General features: G+C 44.3%; 2 protein-coding genes across 2 annotated transcripts; one reads left to right on the top strand and one right to left on the bottom strand.

The window, feature by feature from the left end:
• The first annotated feature begins 393 nt into the window (after nt 1-393).
• On the top strand, nt 394-11,937 carry LOC101782575 (G-type lectin S-receptor-like serine/threonine-protein kinase At2g19130). Its single transcript, XM_022827177.1, has 3 exons — nt 394-726; nt 2,931-4,548; nt 10,845-11,937. The coding sequence occupies exons 1-3, from the start codon at nt 534-536 to the stop codon at nt 11,350-11,352; spliced, it is 2,319 nt and encodes a 772-aa protein (XP_022682912.1). The 5' UTR covers nt 394-533; the 3' UTR covers nt 11,353-11,937.
• Nucleotides 11,938-12,078: 141 nt separating this feature from the next.
• On the bottom strand, nt 12,079-14,500 carry LOC101782984 (single-stranded DNA-binding protein, mitochondrial). The gene is made up of 4 exons (XM_004969234.3): nt 14,174-14,500; nt 13,851-14,077; nt 13,367-13,467; nt 12,079-12,469 (listed from the first exon to the last, which is right to left on the bottom strand). Exons 1-4 carry the CDS (start codon nt 14,447-14,449, stop codon nt 12,396-12,398), a joined length of 678 nt encoding a protein of 225 aa, XP_004969291.1. The 5' UTR covers nt 14,450-14,500; the 3' UTR covers nt 12,079-12,395.
• Between the last annotated feature and the right edge of the window lie 4,579 nt (nt 14,501-19,079).

Raw genomic sequence — 19,079 nt, forward strand, 5'->3', positions numbered from 1 at the left:
TGAAAAACCGTGAGCAACCTCATGTTATTTCAACTTTAACAGCCAACAGTCAACACTTAGGAATCTAGCAGCCTGTGCCCTGTGGCAACTGGCAACGATAGATGATTGGATGGCCTCCCGGGAAGGGATCATAGCGTCACTTTGCTTCCGGGAGCTTACAACCACAAGTGAACAACTGGACATACAGTTGGGAAACTGGCTTCCGGAAGGAACACCGCATCGTGACTTCGTGAGTCCGCTGTCATCACAAGCAGAGCTGCATGCCTAACCCACCACTGACCACTCACGAGTTGACGAGGTTGCCGCGCCGCGGTGAAACCTGGCGCGCACCAACCACAAAAAGACACAGATGTTGCCGTTGCCGACGACATGTCGCGACGGGACTGGCGACGACGGCGCTCGTACGCCGAGCCCGGAGACCGGGCGCTGCGAATGTACATGTACGTCGACACCGCTCGAGCAGTAGTATATATCGGCGGCCGCGGACGAGGGCCCTGGTCAGTGGTCACTGGTCACAGCACCAACGATCGATCATGGCTACGGCGGAGCAGCTCTCCCTGCGTGTGTTCTTGCCATGCTTCCTGCTGGTGGCGATCTGCGTGCGTCCGCCGCTGTCGCGGGCGGCGGCGCGCGCGTCCGACACCGTGTCACGAGACCAGCCGCTCTCCGGCGGCCACAGGCTTGTTTCCAAGGGCGGCAAATTCGCAGTGGGGTTCTTTCAGCCGGGTACGCTTAATATCAGATTTGTTATCCACTTCCAAAACCTAGTAGTTTTAGCTATGCGAGGTATTCAAATTTTCCTTCGATATTATTACCTTGTTTCTCTCAAGACATAGATGCAGAATCAGCGTTAACAAAACATGCATGGTGCCAAAATAAAAGCTAAAAACTTCCCCTATATAGGGGGAATTCAGCTAATTTAATTTTTCATAGATACCTAAAATCAAATTCTTTTATGATCCATTTTGTGAAAATATAGATTTTGCCCAAGATGCAAAATTGTTTTTTTAAAATATAACTCCAAAAAGAATGAGAGGAAAAATTTGCAATGGATCTAAAGCAAGTTAATCAATTGCAAGTAAATCTGACCAAATTGCAGGTGGGGTTGGGCTCGAGCGGGCCCGCTAAAAAGACTGAAATATTTTGGGGACAAAAACCCACACCCACATTCGTCTAAGTGAGGAATCGGGCAAGAATTTTTAGGCGTCCACCATTTTCCATGTAAACATAATTAAAATAAATAATTGGATCGTTGGGTTCGTCCAATTTTTTCGGGCCAGCAAAATCAGCGCCACGCCCAGCCAGCCATAGTGCAGGCCGGGTCTCATTTGCTCATGCCTAACTGGGAGATGCTCCTATCTTTTCTCAGTATATACAAACATGTCAATTTCTCATAAGATCTTCGGTGTTACTAAAAAAGGTCCAATACTGTGTGTATTGGCCCCTTTGAGACAATATCTACGTTCTAGAAGGCAAATCTAATTGATCAATAAAAGTACAATTTAATGGAATTCATTTTTATTTTTCTTTAGATCAGTGAATCTTTTTTTAAAGTTAATAGGTGTAGTAAACCTGTTCTTTCATTTGAAACCAGTGTCCTTTTCCTTTGCGCGTAGAAAAGGAAAAAAAAAACTTTTTCCACCCTCCCTGTTTCAGATATCTAATAGGAAACGCTTGCGGCTGTATGAATGGCTTATGGGCTCAGTTCGATATTATATTGGTCAAATTCAAGTAAACTCATCATCGTCAAAAGCACCATCAGATGAAATAGTCAAAAGATGCATTGTAAACCACAATACACGGTCCAAGCAAAGAGATGCAAACACCATGGGCGGAGCCTAGTGGAGGCGGTTAAAATTGGACTCGGCCTGCTTTGCCCGTCAAACATTTCTGAAGACCTGAGTGCATCCCGTGCAGATGTAAGCCTAGCAGTCCAGGCTAGTGGAGGCGGTTAAATGGTTCCTACCATTGTTTACTGAATTTAATTGTTACGAGGTGGCTAACCACTTCGTCCTACTATACTACTACTATAATTCGATAAAGGGGTCTGGATATGATAATCGCTATTGGCTTGTGGCTTAATTTTATTATGTGAGAGACGTATTTGTTTCAGTATGAAATGCAAAGAAGTTCCCTGTATCGCACAAACTGTTTTGAAGAGATTATTAGTAAAGAGGATCATTTCAGGTCAGTGGTACGTAGGTTCCAATTAACAAATTGCTGAGGAATTGTTTGGAGACAAACAAAAAGAATATAATGTAAATTGATGGTAACTATTAGCATACTCTGGTTTCCCCTCTCACTTTTGTTTTTGGTAAACAAAGATTTTGAAGGCACACTTTCCCTTTTCCAGAAAACAAATGCAGTTACAATATGATTCAATATGACAATAATGATGTAATAAGCAACCAAGGTTGTATGCATTGGATGATACAAAAGGCCGAAACATTATCCTTTATCTAACTATAACAAGAACTCTTTTACGGTACATAATACTAGGCTAGTATTCGAAAACAACGGTTAAAATTAATTGTACACTACTGAAACCTTCACCTGTGGTATGGGTAGTATACATAAGTAGTATAAATAGTATAAGGGTATCATGGTAAAAAAACACAAATGACATCACTATAATTTTATTTTTGACACTAGCATAAAGTTTAAAATGTAATAATTACTAAATTATCCATAATAATGAATATTTAGATTTTATATATACTATATAGCACTAAGTAGTAGTATTGTGTATATCTTTAGTCTCATGTGCACCAGTTTATTTCAGCCATATACTCCGTAGTTGACAACCGTTACAGATGAGAAGGAAATTAAATGAGTTTTACATTAATTTCTGCGCAGTTCACTTTGACTAGCTGGTTTTTAGACATTTGTATCTTTGAACATGAAGGATAACTAAACCTTTTCCCCCTCAGATGATACAGCACCTGACAGATGGTACCTTGCTATCTGGTACAACAAGATCTCAAAGCACACACCTGTGTGGATAGCAAATCGTGCAAGGCCAATCTCCAATCTAGACTCCTCTGAGCTCACAATATCACAAGATGGCAACATGGCATTGCTCGACCGGCTCCAGTCTACTATCTGGGCCACTAACATCACCAGTAACACTTCAGTTTCCAACTCCACCGTCGGCATCATCCTCGACACAGGCAATTTTGTGCTGGTACCTTCATCCAACACCACCGATTTCCTTTGGCAAAGTTTCAACGAACCAACCAATGTGTGGCTTCCAGGGGCAAAGTTTGGACGGAACAAGGTCACTGGTCATACCACACGCATCGTATCATGGGATAGCTCTGTTGATCCATCGCCAGGGTATTATACCCTTTTGATCGACCCGGATGGCAGCAACCAGTTTATCCACCAATGGAACGACTCTGAGATCTATTGGGCAACGGGCAACTGGACTGGCAGTATGTTTACTGGAATGCCTGAGATGGCGTCGTACCCTAAAGCCTTACTAAAATATGAATTCGTAGATAATGATCAGGAGAGCTACTTCATATACCACATTAACGAAACCATACTTACAGCTATGTTTCTGATGGAGGTCTCAGGTCAGGTCAAGGGTGTAGCATGGCTGGAGAGTGCGCAAGACTGGGTGCCATTCTTTGCAGTGCCAAAAGCACAGTGCAGTGTGTATTTTGTTTGTGGCTCTTTCGCCATGTGTACTGAGAATACATTCACTTTCTGCAGCTGTCTCAGGGGTTTCAACAAACAGTATGAAGGAAACTGGCTGTATGGTAACCCCAGAGGTGGGTGCACGAGGAAAGCTAAGCTACAATGTGGTGCCAACAGCTCAAGGAATACAGAAATCGACGGATTCTATACACTTTCTATTGCTAACCTGCCTGACAAGGCCTCGACCTCCAGTATTGTAGCTGCTAGCGCTGATGCATGTAAGCAGGCTTGTCTGAACAATTGTTCTTGTGTTGCTTATTTCTACGATGATAGCTGTTCTTTATGGTATGGAGACTTAATAAACCTGGTGTCTCCTGATGGTTCAACGGGACATGTTATCTACGTAAGGCTTGCTGCATCAGAGTTCTTTTCAGGGTCAACAAAGACAGGCAAGCCATTGGCTGTGTGGGCTTTAACTGGTGGAGCTATCCTTATTGCCATCATTGTGATTGCAGGCGTACTTTTGGTACCCATGAAGAAGATCTATAATAAGCGGAACAAAATTGAGGGTTGTTTGGTTGTATTCAGTTTTAGGTACCTACGGACCGTGACAAAAAACTTTTCAGAGATATTGGGCAGAGGGTCTTTTGGTTCTGTGTATAAAGGAATATTACCTGATGGGACACTAGTTGCTGTGAAGAAGCTTGATGGCCTTTCTCAGGGTGAGAAGCCATTCCGAGCTGAAGTTAGTACGATTGGCACCATTCAGCATGTGAATCTAATCCGATTGCTTGGGTTTTGCACAGAGCAGTCAATGAAGATGCTAGTCTATGAGTATATGCCAAATGGGTCCTTGGACAGAAACATTTTTGCAAGCACTCCAGTGGAACTGAGCTGGAATGTCATGTCCAGTCTGCAACTCCGCTGCGTCGGTAGTTCAGACTGCGGGGGAGTGTTGGTGTACTATGTGTATTAGGGCCCAATAGGCCCATGTAAGACATCTACATAGCTACCCTCTAGGGTTAGCCCATAATCTATCTATTACCTTATAGTACGAGGGATGTAGGAGCTGCATCATACACTGTGATATTAAGCCAGAGAATGTGCTCCTCGACGCCTCTTTCAAGCCAAAAATAGCAGATTTTGGGCTTGCCAAGCTCGTTGGGAGGGATTTCAGCAGGGTGTTGACGACCATGAGGGGTACTGTAGGCTATCTTGCTCCTGAGTGGATAAGCGGCACGGCTATCACCCCAAAGGCCGATGTTTTTAGCTACGGTATGCTACTTTTCGAGATCATGTCAGGGAAAAGGAATTCAGCTTGGCACCAGCAAAAAATGGAGTTCTTCCCTGTGCTGGTAGCAACAAGACTACAAGAAGGCGGTGACATCAAGGCCTTGTTCGATTCTGAAATAATGCAAGATGCTAACTTACACGAGGTTGGGAGGGCATGCAAGGTCGCCTGTTGGTGCATCCAGGATGATGAGAACACAAGGCCAGCAATGGGAGAAATTGTTCAGATCCTGGAAGGATTACTAGACATCGACCTGCCGCCTGTTCCCTCCTACTTGCAAGTTCTTGCCGACCGCTCCAAGTTCTCTTCATATGAGGCATCATAGTTCTGTTGATGGAGGACAGCTTTTGGGAACATTTATTTATTGTACTTATTTTCTTCCTCAGATACAGATAGTGAAGATTTTAAAAATGTTTGATCATCCAGAGTAAGTCAAAATTGGCTATGCGTAGTAGGTTTGTAATGTTTGATAGTTAGATTAAATGCGGCATTTTTAGATCTGGTCGTTATTCGTAGAGAGGAATCACAAGGCAAAGGTTTTTAATTTATAGGACTTGCAAGGTATGTTATTTATTGATCAATTTTTCATCTTAAAATTATTCAGATACTATGACCCATCAATCCGGCTTCTGCAGACTTTCCGATAAGCCTAAGGGCTTACCACCTAGGCTCTAACCTTTAATTCCAAACCCTAAACTCAACTAACCCCAAATACTCACTGTTGGTTGGACACTAAACTTCACGAGTATCCCATGATACAGAATTCAACTTGTTTATCTTTTTTGCCAACCGGTATATAACATTTATCTTAAATTAGGAAAAAAGGTAGTATTAGAAGAGAAAGGGAAAAAAACTTTCAAAGTAGAGAGAAGGGATATATTTTTCTTTTGAACAAACGGGCACAAGACTGTGTTCATTTCTATTAATAAAGTAGGAGGAGAGAAGGGACATGGTTGAACAGAGAGGAAAGGCAAATAGGGCACAGGAGGGCTGCTCGCCTGCTCGCACAACGCATGGCCTCTCGGTGGTGCCATCGGCCGGTGGGCAGATGAGTGACAACGTTTGCGTAGGAGGGAGCGACGCACCTCAGCGAACTTACGCCCTGGAAGGCGATGCGTAGAACTTGCCTTGAATGGCGGATGGGAGTATGGAGGCTCCGAAGGACTTGGTCGCGACAAGTGCCAGGGCAGGCACTACCAAGGGGGATCGGAGGGATAGAGGAGCAAGGATTTGGTGTCGACCTCCAACTCTTCAGGCGAGAATTTATCTGCCAGGGGAGGGGGTCAGTGCGGCGGGATTTTCCACCGGTGGAATTTGTCAAAAAAAGGAAAGGGCGGCGCCGTGTCAATGACCTACGGTTGGCGCGTTCACGAGAGGTGGTGTGTTTTCAGATTCCGAATGTATCTTGTGGGCCTTGAGCCCAAGTCTTGTATACGACGAATTGGGAAGAACGTTTTCTCTCTCTTAATTTCATTTCGGGCTACCAGCTCATGCCCTCAACGAGGCCCATCACACATCACAGGAACAGAAGAAATTAGTTGGAGTACCAAAGTCTAGAAAATCAAAAGCCCATTGTGCAGTGCTAACTCGCAATCATCGTTGACAAAGACTTGAGGACAGCAGTGACAGTGAGTACTGACAATAGACACCTTCACTAGGTTGAACCAATTGATATAACCCAAGCAAAACCACAGGAAACAATTGGCGCCCATATCGCCGTCTTGCTGCCCAATTGCGCATCACCGCTTCGAGAAAAGAAGAAAAATCTTCGCCGTGCTTGCTCAAAAAAAAAAAAAATCTTCGCCGTGCTCCTATGTCGACCGTTGAATGGAAAACAGGAACAAATTGTAAGTCGTTAACTCGTTATTAGCTACGACAGCCAAGCCCTACCACACACACATGCGCGAGCGAAAAATCTAGAATAGCCAAGCAATGACGCCACATCAGAGTCAAAGTAAACGCCAGCTGGGTAAACACCGTGCGCCCATGTCACGCGGTAAAGTCAACCTTACTGACGCCACCCGACGTGGGTATTCTGTCGATTGCGCTAAGCACTTGCAGTTGCAGTTACGCACTTACCCTAAGTCAGAGACACCGGTATATACTCCAGCAATATAGCCCAGCCCGTGAATTTGATATCATCCATGGCGCCTACGAGACCTCGTACCTTGGGCATGGGCAAGCTCTTGCCATGCCTTATGCTGGCGTTCTGCGTGCACGGGCCGCTGTCCCATGCGTCGAACACAGTTTCCCGGGATCAGCCGCTCTCCGGCGGACAGAGCCTGGTGTCTCAGCGCGGCAGGTTCGCGCTTGGCTTCTTTCAGCCGGGTACATCTTTATTAGCTCCACGTCAAAACCTCTTTAGTTCTTTTTTACAGCATGTAGGTTATAGGGTTTGGCTATTGTCTGCACTATGCGAGTTTAAATGATAAATGACTTTAATTTAGTTCCAAACCTTTGATTGCCGCACTTTCACCTGTCATACAGGAAGATGATGAGTTAGGCTCCAACTGACATACGAGTGGTTTGTTAACCAATTTTACAATTTTGGATCGTGCAGTACGTTTTTAAGTAACACTCGCTCACTCCTTTAGTAACCTTGCGACGACAACTCGGCCAAATCGTAAAATGTCTCCGCAAAGTTTAGGAGGGAAATCCAATTAGATTAGGAGTCTGTGGATATTCTGGAGGGACCGAAGGGTCCACCGTTAGCAAACCCAACCATTAGTTCCGGTTGTTAGAGTGCGCAGTGGATCCGAACTGGTTTGATATACCCACGAGCCGACATCTTACAATGTTCAAGTCTGTTGGAGTCCACAACCTCTCAACAATACGATCCACAAGGAGGTAACTGGGTTAATTGATGACCATATTATTCATAGATAACGATCATTTGTGTCTACTTGGGTGCCTAAATTTGTTGAATCATATAAGATTAAATTGCTAAATTTGTTTCCATATCATGCTCAGGTCAATTATCAGGACGAATCAAGTGATAAGATTTTGATTAGGACTATTAAGAAGAAAATAGAATGTAACACTAGAAGATGGCATGAATCTTTGTTTGAAGTGTTGTGGGCTCATTACATAATTAGATGTGGTGCCATTAAAGTTACTCCTTTTGAGCTTGTTTGTGGTTAGTAAGTTATTTTGCCTACAAAGGTACATCCACATGCTTATAAACTGGCTAGACAGGATGTATTGATTATTATATTTCAATCAGATAATATCGATGAATTCACTAAGAAGCGCTTAGAGCTTTTAGGATATTGAAAAAAAAAACAAAGCTAGAGTTGAGAAGTCGTTCAAGTTGGGGGTTTTGGTATGGAGGACCATATTGCCTCTTGGATTGAAGGGCGAGTTTGGTAAGGTCTTCAAGTTGAGAAGATCCATACACAATTGCAAAGTTGCTAGCTGGAAATTATTATATGATGGAGACACTACAAGGTGAGTGTTTGGCTAGAGCACTCAATGGTTAATATCCGAAAGAAATATTATCCAAGAGTGGGAAGATGCTTGATAACATGGACAATATCATGAGTATCACTCTCGGTGTTAATGTGGCCCATGAAATGTGTTAATTATTGCCCTAAGGTTGGTCTAAACATGTTTCAGTACACAAGCTTTACTAGAAAAAACAGTGGCCCATATGTTGATGACTAAAACAGGTTCAAATAAGAAAAAAAAATGGATAGTCCATATTGGAATCTGGAGGGTCCGTCACAATTTTGCAAAGATTTAGCTTTGTACTTGGGATAAGATTTCTCCACTCTATAGCATAAAGGACCACAAAAGAACTGAGGGTATCCAATTAATTAAAAAATACTCTTTAAATCCTGATCTCTCTTTACAAACCCTAATTGTTTTTGTCGACTCAGGACATTCTTGGTGACCTGCCAACTCTAGTTGTTTTCTAGACATTTTTGTCTTTGAAGAAATGGCAAGATTATTTGTCTTTTAGTTAGAACGCTGCTAATATCAGGGTGATGAATCATTTTTTAAGAAATAGATGGGGTGCCCCTACTGATTATATATGTATTAAAAGAAGGAAAAGAAAACAGTACAGAGCTGTCCAAGAAACAAAATAAATGAGGAAAATTACAAGAGAGACTCTATCCATTGAACCATTAGTCTTTTTGCTCTGAGACTAACTAGAGCAAATTCTCTTTTGAAGTGAAATTTGCAAGCTTCAACTGCAGGTTGAACACCTTTAAAAATAGGTCATTGCGGGCCATCCATATGCGCCAGCTCATAATAATCATCCATATGCTTCAACTACAGGGTGATGAATAATTAATCATGTTTGTCTTTCTCAGATGACACCGCACCTGAAAGATGGTACCTTGCCATCTGGTACAACAGGATCTCAAAGCACACACCAGTCTGGATAGCTAATCGTGCAAGGCCTATCTCTGATCCAAACTCATCAAAGCTAACAATAGCAGAAGATGGCAACATGGTTTTGCTTGACCGCCTCAAATCCCCTATCTGGGCCACCAACATCACCAGGGATATCTCCAACTCTACGATTGGCATCATCCTCGACACAGGCAACTTTGTGCTGGCGCCTGCATCCAACACCACCTATTTCCTCTGGCAAAGCTTCGATGAACCAACCAATGTGTGGCTTCCGGAGGCAAAGCTTGGATGGAACAAGATCACGGGTCATGGCACCCACTTTGTCTCATGGGAGAGCTCTGTTGATCCATCACCGGGGTATTATGCATTTGAGATCGACCCAGACGGCAGCAACCAGTTTATCCACCGATGGAACAGCTCTGAGATATACTGAGTAACGGGCTAGTGGACTGGGAGCATGTTTACTGGAATTCCTGAGATGGCGTCATACCCTAAAGCCTCAGTAACCTATGAATTTGTGGTGAATGATCAGGAGAGCTACTTCCTGTATCATACTAATGAAACCACAACTGCAGCCATGTTTGTGATGGAGGTCGCAGGTCAGGTCAAGTGTGCCGTATGGATAGAGAATGTGCAAGATTGGGTGCCATTCTTGACAATGCCAAAAGCAAAGTGCAGTGTGTACTTTGTTTGTGGTTCCTTTGCCATGGGTACTGAGAATGCATTCACTTTCTGCAGCTGTATTCGGGGCTTCAACATGCAGTATGAGGGGAAACTGGGTGTATGGTAATCCCAGAGGTGGGTGCACGAGAAATGCTAAACTGCAATGTGTTGCAAACAGTTCTAGGAATGCAGAAGTTGATGGTTTCTATGCGCTTGCTGTTGCTAAGCTGCCTGATAAGACCTGGAGTGCCGTAGCTGCTACTGCTGATGGATGTAAGCAGGCTTGTCTGAGCAATTGTTCTTGTGCTGCTTATTTCTATGCTGATACATGTTCTCTATGGTATGGAGATTTATTCAATCTGGTGGCCCCTACTGATGGTTCAATAAAATATATTATCTATGTGAGGCCTGCTGCATCCGAGTTATTTTCAGTCTCGAGAAAGACAAGCAAAGCATTGATTGTCTGGGCTTTAACTGGTGGAACTATCCTTGTGATATTAGGCGTACTTTTGATTCTCACAAAGTGGTTCTGCAGTAAGAAAAACAAAATTGAGGGTTCTTTGGTTGTATTCAGATTTAGGAACCTGCGATCTTTGACCAAAAACTTCTCAGAAAGGCTGGGCAAAGGATCTTTTGGTTCAGTGTATAAGGGAATGTTACCTGATGGGACACTAGTTGCTGTGAAGAAGCTTGATGGTCTTTCACAGGGGGAGAAGCAATTCCGAGCTGCAGTTAGTACAATAGGCACCATTCAGCACGTGAATTTAATCCGATTGCTTGGCTTTTGCCCGGAACTGTCAATGAAGGCGCTAGTGTACGAGTATATGCCAAATGGGTCCTTGGATCCAAACATTTTTGGAGGCGCTGTGACAATTAGCTGGAATGTCAGGTTCCAAATTGCTCTCGGGGTTGCAAAGGGGTTATCTTATTTGCACGAGGGATGTAGGAGCTGCATCATACACTGTGATATTAAGCCAGAGAATGTGCTCCTCGACGCCTCTTTCAAGCCAAAAATAGCAGTTTTTGGGCTTGCCAAGCTCGTTGGGAGGGATTTCAGCAGGGTGTTGACGACCATGAGGGGTACTGTAGGCTATCTTGCTCCTGAGTGGATAAGCGGCACGGCTATCACCCCAAAGGCCGATGTTTTTAGCTACGGTATGCTACTTTTCGAGATCATGTCAGGGAAAAGGAATTCAGCTTGGCACCAGCAAAACATGAAGTTCTTCCCTGTGCTGGTAGCAACAAGACTACAAGAAGGTGGCGACATCAAGGCCTTGTTCGATTCTGAAATAATGCAAGATGCTAACTTACACGAGGTTGGGAGGGCATGCAAGGTCGCCTGTTGGTGGATCCAGGATGATGAGAACACAAGGCCAGCAATGCGAGAAATTGTTTAGATCCTGGAAGGATTACTACACATCGACCTGCCGCCTGTTCCCTCCTACTTGCAAGTTCTTGCCGACCGCTCCAAGTTCTCTTCATATGAGGCATCATAGTTCCGTTGATGGAGGACAGCTTTTGGGAACATTTATTTATTGTACTTATTTTCTTCCTCAGATACAGATGGTGGAGATTTTAATTTTTCTCGGATAAGGATACAGGGGTTGTATGGAGTAAGTTCCACCGGAGAAGTTCGTGACTCTAGACAGACGACTCACTGGCATAATGCTACCTGCTGCTTCCCTGCCAGTCTGCTGTTGAGTCCTAACCAAACTGGAGTATGGCCGTATGGGTATGGCTCGCTGGCTAGCAACCCTCCGTGTACGGCTCGACGCGGCTGACAAGTCTGGCAGCCTCTACAAACGAGGAGGGGCGGGCATGGTCACATGAGTACATGAGGCAACTGTTTAGCATGGATGCGCCAATGGATTTCAGCAGGGTGTTGCGCTACGGCATGATGCTTGGTAGCTTCGGTGCTGAGGTTGACTCTTAAAAAACAAAAAAAGAAAAGAAAAAGGAATGTAGAAAAGCGCAAGCGAATAGTTGACATATACTTGCCATCTGTTCAAAGGTACCTTCATGTTCCAGGACATAGATCTGTCCACTCAAATGCACGTATGGGGGTCGAACTTGGAATACCTCTTCATCCCTGAAGAATGCTAAAATTTATTACGACACAAATCTAATGGCAAAACAACTCTTAAAAACAACTAAGAACGGAAACGTAGAAAGGAATCACTCCATAAAGTGTGTCTGAGGTTAAATTAAGTTACACACACTACATGCTGCTGCTCAACAATTATAAGGCATCTACATGGTGTTGAGAGCTTGAGGAAAAGAGAAATCTGATAAATTCAGCGCAGCAAAAGACTTTGAATCTCTGCCGAGATTTGTTGGTTCACTCTCAGACTTCAACAATATTGAGCAAGTTCCGCACCACTGATACATCCATCCCAGTTGTCAGCATCAACTGGTATCATCAGTTAAACAAAAACCAGTATCAGAAGTAGCCGACGCCCTTGACTTCACCCAACTTGGGACCATTTGCATCATTACCAAGAAACAAGAGGCGACCTGTTACACAAGCAAGTCATAATCTGGTAGACATAAACACCACAACAGTGCAAAAGCTCAACATAATCTATCCGCATGCTGTCTAACATTACTTTGCACGAAGAAACCAAAAACACATGAAACAAGAACCAAATAAACCAAGTTCTGAACGCTATGAAAATGCCTGCACAAGGGTTTATGGTTATTAAATAATTAAAGAATTGGAGGATATTGTTTAACCCGGATATAGAACATATGGTTTTACCACATGAACATTAATTGTGTTACCACATGAAAGAATTAATGAAAATTCAGAAGGACTTAAATTCCTAATACATGTGTTTCTGTGGTGCTCTTCAGGACTGCCATCTAAACTACTACCAAACTGAAAGAGGGAAACATTTCCAAAAGACTTACACCTGGGTATTATTAGCAACAGATTAGTTGGTCTACAATCTTTGTACTGGCACATTTGGGACACAGACTGAGGCATGCCCCACCATCGTAGCATTATAGTATTCACCATGTCTTGGTTGTTTAAACATTGGGAACATGAGGAGATACCATCAAAAGCTCAACATTGCTATATTTTTGCTGGAAGCTAACTGAGCATCTAAGCAAATGCTTATACTGTGTTTGCAGCTAGCATTAACATGATGTAGACAAACTTATATGATGTAGACGAACAAAGCGGTGGACTGCACACAGCCTGTAATATCCTCAATTTTATTACATTCATTGGTTATATACATTCACTGGGGCTTCTAAACTGTGTCCCTCTATTCAATAGGGAACTGGTACCTAAGCCGAGAGAGGAAGCTAAAACAGAGGAATGGGCAATAAATACGCTGAAAATGCACTCATGACCTGGTAATATAAGTTAACAATGTAAATCAATAGTGTAAGGGAGAAGCATACCATTTGCACGCACAGCTATTTCTCTTATGCGTCTAACCAGCCCAGTAATTGGATCACAGAACACTTTGGTCTCCAGATTTCCTTCCAAATAGAGAACAGTGCTGAAATGTTGCAATTGATGCATAGTTGCATGTATCAGTAATTCTCAATGGGCAGAAAATCAATCAAACAAATAATCGAAATCTCAAAAAGAACTGCATATTGTTTAAAGCAATAAAAAACTGAACAATGTTGCACTTCAGCAAACATACATGAAATCCACCCAAAACATAAAAGTGTCCACCAAATCATGTCAATGGAAACCTAACAAGTGAATAAAAAATGGCTACATACAATTATCTACAACGAAAACCCAACACTTATGGTACAGAATCAACTAATGTAAGTTACAGGTGGAAATGAATAACAAAGGACTTGTGTGTGCGTTAGTCTAGAAGGTAAATTCTAACTGCGCGCGGCTACAAGGAGGCGAGGCAGGGCTCACCCGGTCTTGACGTGGTTGAGCGCGAGGGTGCCGAGGCGCTCTGGGTAGACGCAGACGCGGTGCCACTGAACGGAGCATCGATCGGCGTATTGGTGCGGCTCCTCGCGGTCCAGCGGGCGGCGGTTGTTGCGGATGCCGCCGGTGCCGAGCGAGAAGAGCACGATGGTCCTCCCATTCCGCAGCCGCTTCTGCATCGGCTCCTGCCCGACCTTCCCCACCATTATCGCCTTCGCATCCACCGCCAGAGAGGGGAAAAAACATCGCGTCATTTCGAGTGAAACCAAATCGGAAAGGGGGGGAGAGAATCAAGAGGCCAATCAGACCTTATAGATGCCGGGGTCGAGGCCGTTCTCGAGGGGGCGGGTGGTGTTGGGCGGGCGCGGGCGATTCTGCGCCTGCTGGCGATCCTGCTCCCCGGGGGCCTGGTCGTTCTCGAGCTCAGGGTCGGATTCCGTGTCGGACCCATTAAACGAGGGGGAAGAGATCGAGGAGGAGGAGGAGGGCGTCGTGGTGGTGGAGAAGGGGCGGAGTGGGGACGAGAGGAAGCGGCGGGAGAGGAGGAGGCGCCGGGCGAGGAGGGAGGCGGAGGAAGCCGCCATGGGGGAGAGGAGCAGAGTGGAACTGTGGAAGGGAGGAATCGCCGGCGCCGCTAAACCCTCTCTGCAAAGCCGCAAAGCCCTAGTTAAGTCACGGGTCAGGTGGGCCGGCCCACTAATGTGCCGGGCTTGAGCGAAGCAGATTACTTCTTGGGCCAGCTTTGCTCCAATTTCATTTCATTTGCAGCCTTGGCCCTTTTATCTCGACGCCCGCCCGTCTGGCTGGGCGGGCAGCGATCGGGAACGACGGGACCGTCGTCCCCTGCTGCGAAACGACCAAACTGATGAGTGATCCATATCTGATGTCCCTCCCCCCTGTATGTTTACTCCATGTGCCGCCTATACCTCTCTGCTCCATTGGAGAGGACAACTTGAACATAATGCATGGGCTTACTCCTCGCTGAACAGTGGCAAGAATTATGTAGGCGTACGTGCGGACAAAACGCAATGCATCCAGGCGACAGTATGATGGCCCTCGCATGGTCCAGGGATACCACATGAAGCTTCGTTCTCTGTTGGGCACATCTCAATTAGGCCACCAGGCCGCAGGCGGCACTGTCTTGAGATGGATGGATCATGGTCTGGATCGCGCGTCGCCAGAGGCCAGACGCCATGCATGGTCCATGGTCCTCCTCCTGAGGACCTCATCCGATCCTGCTCCTAGGAGGAGGAAGATCAGATCGATCAGCGAGCGAGCGAGCGAGGGAGACCACAGGGAGAACGTGACGACGCCTCGGCGCGGCCACATCGGGTGGGCCTGCGTGCGACCAGCGCAATCAGAGACGACGGAGCGAGGGCACGGCACAGCACGCCATGTGACGGGAGATACTTGGGCGACAAATCACCCGCACCTTTTTCTGTGTGTTTCCCTGCTGACGACGCCCCCCGCGCCTCCCCTCGCCGGCCGGCCGGCCGGACCACGCCACGCATGCGTGCACGGCCACGCCCCGATCGAGGCTCATGTCATGTGGCGGATCTCGGTCCCCGCCGCCGGCCAGCCGGCCCGGCCTTCTGTCATCAGCCCATGCCTCTGGCTACCAACCACGGTTCTTCTTCTTCTTCACTCGACTGATCAACGCTGTCTATCCACCTCGCCGCTTAGCTTCCTCCTCCAATTGTAGCTTCCTTAATCTGACACCCAATTAAGGCCATGCTCCACGCATGCAGTTTCTGTACGAGGAGATAAACTCCAATCCAATAGGTCGATCGAGCTGAGCAAGCCTCGCGACGGGTCAGGGGCTACGATTGGCAACAGTTTAATTAGGAGTTAGGCAGGTTTGGCCGTGAGAATTTTGCAGGCCAGTTCTGACTTCTGAGCAGCTGGATCACTGATCTGACGAGACGCGTAGTTAAATGATCAGTGGACAGAACACAGATGCAGGGGAAGGACCAGTGAGCGAGAAGATTGAAGCGAAGAACGCCGAACCTGAGACCTTATTCAGAGACTGATGACACGTCGAACTGGGTTGACAGTTCGTAGAGGCAGAGTGTCAATCCGAATCGCCCCAGCTAGATTTGGACGTGACGGCACGAGAACCGGTCGTCGCTTGCCTCGCTGGCATGTCGCCTGGCCATGCACGCAGCGCAGCGGCAGCGCTGGCTGAAAGATTACGAACAAAACTGGTAACTGGTGACCCGTTGCGAGACGCCAGCGTCACGATCGTACGCTGGTCTGCTCCAGTAACCATCATGGTTAATGCAGTTGTAGCATGGATCGGCTGGATACTCTGATGTCTCTGCTGTGTGCTGCTTCGACTGAATTATCAGCTGAACTGACAGGGTGATGGTGAAGCCTGAATGTGACACCGATACTGGTCTCCCACATTGGATCATCGTCAGCGAAATGTTCAGCAGCAGTACGTAGGAAATGCTCAACAAAAGTTGGAGACAGCGCACGCCAAATATATATTGTTTCTTCAATTCGTTCTCCATTTTTAGTCCACTTCAAGGTTATGGGAAAGAAGCATGTATACACATCATCCAGGCAGCTAACTGTTTGTTTGTACACACAAATATAGGACACATGAAAGCACCAATAAATGCATACACATTAATCTCTCTTTTGGTCATAAATATAAGTATTGTTTCAGACATCGACATGGTCTCAAAATATTGTTGTTCTATCTCTGGTCATACTCTGTTAAATTTGTAAATGCTTGGCCCCATTGACTTTTTGTGGTATTCTGACTTTAACTTTGATCAGTTTTTCCTTTTATGAAAGTATTTTTCAAGACAAATATACATGTGTGATTTTTATACATCCAAAACTGAATATTTTAAAATTGTTGGCATCAAAGTTTTAAATGTTTGAAACTTACTTGTAACCAATGTTTTGAAATGCATGAATACATACAGAAAAAAAAGTGAAAAATCCTTTACTAGCGGTAGTATTTTCTGTTCAACCATGCACTGATGCTAAGGCCAGTTTGGTAAAACTCCTTCTGCCCTAGACTCGTCGTGCAAAATTATTCTGCGTACTCCTTGAATTCCAAAATGTAGATCGTTTTAGCTTTTCTAGATATATAGATTTTGCTATTTATCTACACATAACCTATATCTATCTAGGTGCATAGCAAAAATCATGTATCTAGAAAAGTTAAAACGACATATAATTTAAAATGGAGGGAGTACAATACTTAGGTTGAATTTTAGGAGAAAATGATTTTTGTGTGAGAAATCAATCAACATATGTTTATTTCATAGAATCATTTTACACAACCAGCTTATAATCACTTCTATTTCTATGCAACATATGTTTGGCAAAGCTCCCTCTAAAATCATCTAGCGAGCTGCTCCAGAAGCTCCGTCAAGAAAGTCTAAAGTTTGCCAGTCAAACGCAAGATGTAACCAGAAAGGAAGAAAAAAGTAACCAGATAAATACCGCATCATTGCATGTCCTATAAAGATCGTTATATTAAACTCGGTCTTATATTTTTCAAGTTTTCTTTTGGGTTTGTACTTTAAGCCTTCGTTTTAAAAAAGAACCAATATTGTAAATGCTAAAGAAAAACAATTTTGCGTTTGCTAGAAAACCCCATGCTTGATTCTTCATAAATTGTAGAGTAGCTAGGATTTACCGACAGTATTTTCAAAAGTAAAAGTAAACATTGAGACCGAGGGATTGACATGGTTGCCAAACTCAGCGTCCCCATGGGTCCTTGTTATATAGGTCCAATAGCCAAGGATTTATAGAGCTTATCTCTGATACAACTCATCTTGTGAGGCAAGCAAACTATCTCTAACTCTATCTAAACATGCGCAACAATATGCTCAGATTACATTATAGAGACCGAGTACAACAAGGTGTATCTCGGGTACATGAGAGATCACAACTAATTCTAACAGCCTCCCTCAATCTAAACTCTTTCTATCTTCAAGCTTCCTGACCGGCAGCGGTTTAGTAAATCCATCTGCTAACTAATCATTGGTATATACCAGCCGTACCTCCAATTGTTTCTTAGAAACTTGTTCTATGACAAAATGAAAATCTATCTCAATATGCTTGGCCCTTGCATGAAAAATAGGATTTATCGACAGATATGTTGCTCCCCACCACAAACACGGCACTTGATCAAGTTGCACGCCAAGTTCTGCAAGAAGAGATTCCATCCAAATTAACTCTGCAGTAGCATTAGCCATAGCTTTATACTCTGCTTCAGTGCTTGATCTAGACACATTTGCTTATTTTCTGGCACTCCAAGAAATAAGGTTGGGACCAAGAAACACAGCAAAACCTCCTGTGGATCGGCGATCATCAACATTGCCTCCCCAATTGGTATGTGAGAAGGCACTTAGTAAGAATGTTCTGGATCGTTGAATGTACAAGCCAACCTCCATTGTATGCTTAACATAACTGAGTATCCTTTTAACAGCTGTCCAATGTATTGAGGTAGGATCATGAAGGAATTGACAAACCTTATTAATCGAAAAGGCAAGGTTTGGTCTTGTGAGAGTAAGATATTGTAAGGCTCCAACTATACTTCGATAATGAGTGCTATCTTGTGCTGAAAGCAACTTTCCTTCATGTGTCGAGAGCTTTTCTGTAGTTGACAGAGGTGTTTGTGAAGGTTTACACTTTGACATCCCTGTTCTAGTCAAATATCTCATGAGCATACTTCCCTTAAGACAACACCAAACCACTACTGTCACGTTGTACTTCAATACCCAAGAAGTAATGTAAATCACCCAAGTCTTTTAAAGCAAATTCTTTCCTCAAATCTTGTAGTAATGCAGCAACAGCTCTTTCACTTGAACTTGTCACAATAATGTCATCAACATAAATCAACATATATATTGCTATTCCAAACTTGTGGTAGATAAATAATGAGGTATCTGACTTAGACGTGCTAAACCCAAGATCAATAAGTTTGGAGCTCAACCTTGCATACTAGGTCCTAGGCGTCTGCTTTAACCCATAGATTGCTTTATCAAGCCTACATACCATATGTGGAGCAGCAGCATGTTCAAAGCCTGGTGGTTGTCTCATATACACCTCCTCTTCTAGAACACCATGTAGGAACGCGTTATGTACATCTAGCTGTCTTAGGCACCATCCTCTAGAACTACAACTAATAACACAAGTCTGACAGTAGTAATTTTAACAACAGGACTAAATGTATATTCATAATCAATA

The sequence above is a fragment of the Setaria italica genome, chromosome V (assembly GCF_000263155.2).
Source record: "Setaria italica strain Yugu1 chromosome V, Setaria_italica_v2.0, whole genome shotgun sequence".
NCBI classification, from domain to species: domain Eukaryota; kingdom Viridiplantae; phylum Streptophyta; class Magnoliopsida; order Poales; family Poaceae; genus Setaria; species Setaria italica.

Bases quoted from the DNA above. Each gene is read 5' to 3' on its own strand.
- LOC101782575 (XM_022827177.1), top strand. From the start codon at position 534: ATGGCTACGGCGGAGCAGCTCTCCCTGCGTGTGTTCTTGCCATGCTTC. The intron at 727-2,930 runs GTACGCTTAATA...TTTCCCCCTCAG, and splicing joins AGTGGGGTTCTTTCAGCCGG to ATGATACAGCACCTGACAGA. The intron at 4,549-10,844 runs GTCCAGTCTGCA...CTGGAATGTCAG, and splicing joins GAACTGAGCTGGAATGTCAT to GTTCCAAATTGCTCTCGGGG.
- LOC101782984 (XM_004969234.3), bottom strand. From the start codon at position 14,449: ATGGCGGCTTCCTCCGCCTCCCTCCTCGCCCGGCGCCTCCTCCTCTCC. The intron at 14,078-14,173 runs GTCTGATTGGCC...GTGGATGCGAAG, and splicing joins TCGACCCCGGCATCTATAAG to GCGATAATGGTGGGGAAGGT. The intron at 12,470-13,366 runs GTATGCTTCTCC...CTTGTGTAACAG, and splicing joins AATAGCTGTGCGTGCAAATG to GTCGCCTCTTGTTTCTTGGT.